This window comes from Ixodes scapularis, unplaced genomic scaffold (genome assembly GCF_016920785.2).
Source record: "Ixodes scapularis isolate PalLabHiFi unplaced genomic scaffold, ASM1692078v2 PGA_scaffold2__306_contigs__length_199485367, whole genome shotgun sequence".
Lineage (NCBI taxonomy): Eukaryota > Metazoa > Arthropoda > Arachnida > Ixodida > Ixodidae > Ixodes > Ixodes scapularis.
The window spans coordinates 61,122,429-61,127,561 of record NW_024609857.1 but is presented as its reverse complement, the minus strand read 5'-3'; the positions used below and the strand labels follow the sequence as shown (position 1 = coordinate 61,127,561).

The window sequence follows — 5,133 nt, the reverse complement described above, 5'->3', positions numbered from 1 at the left end:
TCACCTCGCGGTTAATTGCGGTTTTTCCCACCTTTTAAAACGCCATCTGAACCAGGACACCCTTGAAAACACTTTTGTTGTTATACGTTCAAAATCAGGTGCAAACACGAACTCCACTTTCCGTCAATTTCAGGCTGCGTTCAGGCACCTTTTGATTAGCAACCTATTCAAGCAGTCGGAAAAACCAAACTGTGCTGATGACATGTTTCTCCTTGCTACGTTCCCAGCAGGCCTTTTGGCACCTTCTCCTCGTCTTGCCTTAGGAAGCACAGTTTTTCTTACCACGGCAGACGATTCGCCTTCAAACTACCCTTTGGCAATAGGAGAGAACAACATGGTTTATTTTGCTGAGTGGCTGGCATCGAAATTCCTCAAGGTTCATTCCTGTGTAGGAACATCCCAGAAATATGAGTTGAGGACAGAAAATGTGTGTTTTTCTGAGGGAAATCAAGTGCTCTTGTATTTGAGTGTGAAAGGAACTGCCGACTCCCACTTTGGAATCCTCTCAGTTCCTTCTGCTTCTTTCATATTATTTGTTGAAGCTTGTGAGGAAGTCTTCGAGACATGTATCAACAACATAATTTCAAAGGAGAACGTAGGGCGGACTCTTTGTGTCCTTTTTAACCAGAAGATTTCAAAGTCTCTGACTGTATGTGACGAAACTGTTTATGATAATTTATTTTCTCTGATTGCCAGAGTCATTCTGCGCTGGTTCGAGCGGAAAAAAAATGCTGACTATTTGATACAGTAGCGAAGTGTAAAGCTAGGCAGCAAGTGCACAGACTACGTATGTGAGACCACCCAGAGTACTTTTTAAAGCAGTGCAGGCATGTTCTATTCGAGCCTTTCATTTTCTTCGGTTTCTCGAGGAGTAATGTAGTCTTCTAACTTATTCACATATATAGAGTTTAAAGCTGTGAAGCAAAACTGGCTTATGAAGTGCAGCATACCACAGGGCTCCAAGAGGGTTTACTCCACTTGGCTTCCTTGACATGCACCAAACAATCGCTGCGTTGCAGTGTAGCAGCACCAGCAGATGCAAGTTAAGATATTTTCAGCATTATGGTACCTTGCCCAAGGAATGTGTAGAAAAGTGTAGCTTTTCTGTGTATTACAGTGGTGGCCTCAGCTGTCGTCGGAAAACTGTGGAACCCCCGGGTTATTAGTGGCTGCCTATCAACTGTCAATGTCCTTACAACATCGAGCCGATTGTACAATGTCTTATGTTATAACAGTGTGCCTTATGTACCGATCTACTAATTTTCTTCGACCATGACCTTTTGAAAATAGTTGATACCGATTGTGTAATTCTAGTGAGTAATCTGAGTGAATGATTGTGAGTGAATAAAACAAATAAAACACGACTGTTAAAGCGACGTTGGACTTGCATTAGAGTTACTGTTGTGTATTTCATACGCCCAACACACTCCAGCAATTTGATTCACTCTTTTTTGTGACATTACATAATTTGCTTTAAGGTTTCTCACATATTTCCCAGGGATCCTGAAGGAACAAAAAGCAAAACACTGCGGCTGGAGTTTGACCACAGTGCAAAGACACGATGGTTGTGACGAAATGAAACTACTCTCATAGCAGGTCGGCTAACAAAGTCGGCTGCAGAAAAAAAAACATTTCGAACAAAATATAAAAGCAAGGGCAAATAAGGGTGTAAACGATCCAGTATTCCAGTATATAGTAAACACAAGGTGTAAACACCCCAAGAAAAACCCGAGTGCAGGTAAAAAGAACGACATATACACTAAAAAGTATCAAACAAAGCTCAAACACGGAGCTATGTTTGAGACTTTTTAGTGTTTATGTCGTTCATTTACCTGTGATCTCTGGAATTAGTTTTGTTTAATTTTCGCGCCAAACTGCACGCACGCATGCCGTCACGTTTTTTTCCGGAAGTGCCGTCACTTCCTGTTCATTTTTTGTTCCGCCGGAAGTGTCCCCACGACTCATAGATGGCGCTAAAGCAGCTCCATGGGCCGCCATTTTTTCGACATGTGGGCTTCTATGGAAGCTTCGCTACCCATGTACATATACCTTGGCTGCGCTCTAAAAATAGAACGCGGCAATTTAGCCTCCACCAGTGCCTGGAAGTGCGCTTACGCAGGCTGCCACTGCCCACTGACTAGAAAACCCACAGCTCAGCGCAGTCGGGCAACACTGACCTACCCTCTCAAAACCAGGGACGTCCGCTGTAAATCGCTTCGTTCGAGACTGCCGCTGGAAAGGTCTATACACCATTCCATTTAGCGCTCTCTGGGCGGCACCATTTTGTTCGACCGCAGCGCCCTCTCCACACATCCGGGAAGTTCAGCGGGTTCGGCGGGGTAAAACGAGAGAGAGGGCACCCGCCCGACTCCGCTAGCAGACGACAAACCGGGAGGTGGCCGTTCTCCATCTTTGGGCTGTATCGGCGGGCTCTACCGAACATCGAACTCTCGCTAGTGGCTGACGTTGTGAAGTGGTTCGCGTTCTTAGAATAGTTGTGGCTACTCCAAAATCAGCCTATAGCTCTCTGTTGCGACGCCGACGGCGACGCCGCTCAAGCCGGAAACGGGCCCCTAAGAGCTGCGCTCTAAAAATAGAACGCGGCAATTTAGCCTCCACCAGTGCCTGGAAGTGCGCTTACGCAGGCTGCCACTGCCCACTGACTAGAAAACCTACAGCTCAGCGCAGTCGGGCAACACTGACCTACCCTCTCAAAACCAGGGACGTCCGCTGTAAATCGCTTCGTTTTAGCGCTCTCTGGGCGGCACCATTTTGTTCGACCGCAGCGCCCTCTCCACACATCCGGGAAGTTCAGCGGGTTCGGCGGGGTAAAACGAGAGAGAGGGCACGCGCCCGACTCCGCTAGCAGACGACAAACCGGGAGGTGGCCGTTCTCCATCTTTGGGCTGTATAGGCGGGCTTAGTCCTGCCTCGTCTGGAATACTGCTGCTCCGTGTGGGGACCCTTCCAGGCTCACCTCATCGACAGGCTGGAGGGCGTGCAGCGCCGGGCTACTCGAACACTTCATACTCGGATGTTGGGCCGGCAAGTTCCTGTGCCGCCATATGAAGCTCGCCTTAGGGCCCTTGGGTGGCAAAGCCTCTGCCACCGCCGGACAGTGGCTCGGGTTGGGCTCCTTTGTAGGTTGCTCGACGGGTCCATGAGCGATACCCACCTCCACTCATTCATCAGGATCGGGAAGCGATCCGGGCAGCCAGAACTCTTGCACGCCCGAACAGTGCGCCACTCGCACTCCGTACTCCCCGCCGCCCTCAGAGACTTTCTTGCGGCCCCCCTGTCGATTCGATCTCCACTCCCCAACAACCGTGACGAGTCCGCTGCCTTGCGCCGTGCATTTTCGCGGTCAAAGCACCTAAACTGATTCTACGCCATGATCATTGTTCGGTTTCATTTTGTTTTTATTCGTTCTCTGTTATTGTTGTTTGTTTTGTTATTTCATGCCCCGGGTGGTTGGCTGACAGGCACTCTAGTGTACGGGCTCTCGCCTTTCTGTCATCGCCTCGCAAGCCACCCGGGGTTACATTGCTCTTGCAAATAAAGATTATTATTATTATTATTATTACCGAACATCGAACTCTCGCTCGTGGCTGACGTTGTGAAGTGGTTCGCGTTCTTAGAATAGTTGTGGCTACTCCAAAATCAGCCTATAGCTCTCTGTTGTTCTATTTTGCTAAATGATCAACTAGCATATCTTTTTTCCGTTACTTAAATAGCAGTTGAGACAGCCGGCAGTACTACCCTCAACTACTGCCTGTATTGCGGCAGGAGAGCACGTTTTATTTATTATTTCAGACTTCCACTCATGATCGCTAAAGGCCTACACCAGTACGAACTTTGTATAGTAAAAAAGGTACAGCAACCGGATTTACTTTTCGCCAAAGAGACCGGCCAATCTGACACAGGTTTCCCTTTTTTGTTTTTTATTTGCACGCAGGTAACAGCGCAATTGGACCCTGTGAGTCTTTTTATCTAGCATAGTATAACACGACAACTGGCATACCAAAATCTGCGCATCTGCGCTTGAAAGTTCCAAAATGACGCGATTTTAAACAGAGTTTGCACGCCAGCCGGACGCTAGCTACAGCCCACTCGGCGGAGCGGACGGCATGCGGGGTGAGAGGGGGAGTGCATTTTTTTCTCGTTTACCCTCTCTGCTATGACCCTAATAGAACGGTCTATACAAAGAAGAAGAAAAAAAAAATTTCAGTCTTTTTAGTTTGGCGAAGACGGAAGACCAGCGAAGCTGTACTATGGGGGAAATTAAGTAATGGCCGGGTGCAAGTCGGCAAGCCAGAGTGGAAAGGTTGCCGCCATCTATGAGCAACGGCAGGAACTAGACAACCGGCAAGCCGTTGTCTGGTTGCCGCCGTCGTTCATAGATGGCGGTAGTTGTCCGGAGTTTTGCTTCGACATTTGCTTGCCCGTGGACACGATACTTCGGAAACTAGGCCTTAACAGCTCCGCTGTAAAAAACATTACGTTAATTTTGAGGTATGTGTTTACCAATAAAGAGTACTCACTGTAGAATTTCCCCTTTCACGTTTTTGACCCCCGAAATAAAGGACGCATTAAAATTTGTAGCGAGGTACACCCGGCCCTGATAGTATCCTGATACCAGAATATAAAACCAAAACCATAAAAATTATATATACAGCATATCTTTTTATGATTTTGGTTTTACATTTATAGTGGTTTTATTATTATTAATATTTATTGATTTTAAATAGCTTAAGCGTTAAGCAACCGCAATCTTACCGAGAAACGCATGCCAGGAGCGCTACGTGCTCCGCATTGTAAGCGGGGCTAGTGACGTCACTCCCCACTTCGTACTCTGCCATTGCGGCGGCAGCTTATGCAACCGCTATCTTTACCAAAAAACTCAGGCGGGAAGGCTACATGCTTATCTATCACGTGGCTTTGACGCTTGATTTGAGGTTTTCTTATTGAAGGGAAAGTCAAAACCACATGATAGGAGATAAAGCGCGCGCCAACCGTGATAAGGCACGCGCGGTGGTTTTCTGTCAACTATTCTGTTGACTACTGTTCTGTCGACGGACACGAAAAAACCCGACCAACGAGTCATATGCAGCTCTGCTCTGAAGAGTGCTCACA

General features: G+C 47.4%; 1 protein-coding gene across 1 annotated transcript; it reads left to right on the top strand.

The window, feature by feature from the left end:
• Positions 1 to 214: 214 nt before the first annotated feature.
• On the top strand, positions 215 to 783 carry LOC115312778 (the record flags this gene model as incomplete). The annotated part of the gene is given in 2 exon segments (XM_029971682.2): positions 215 to 731; positions 734 to 783. Coding segments are annotated over 2 exon segments (567 nt in total), but the record flags the coding sequence as incomplete, so codon positions are not given.
• Positions 784 to 5,133: the final 4,350 nt, after the last annotated feature.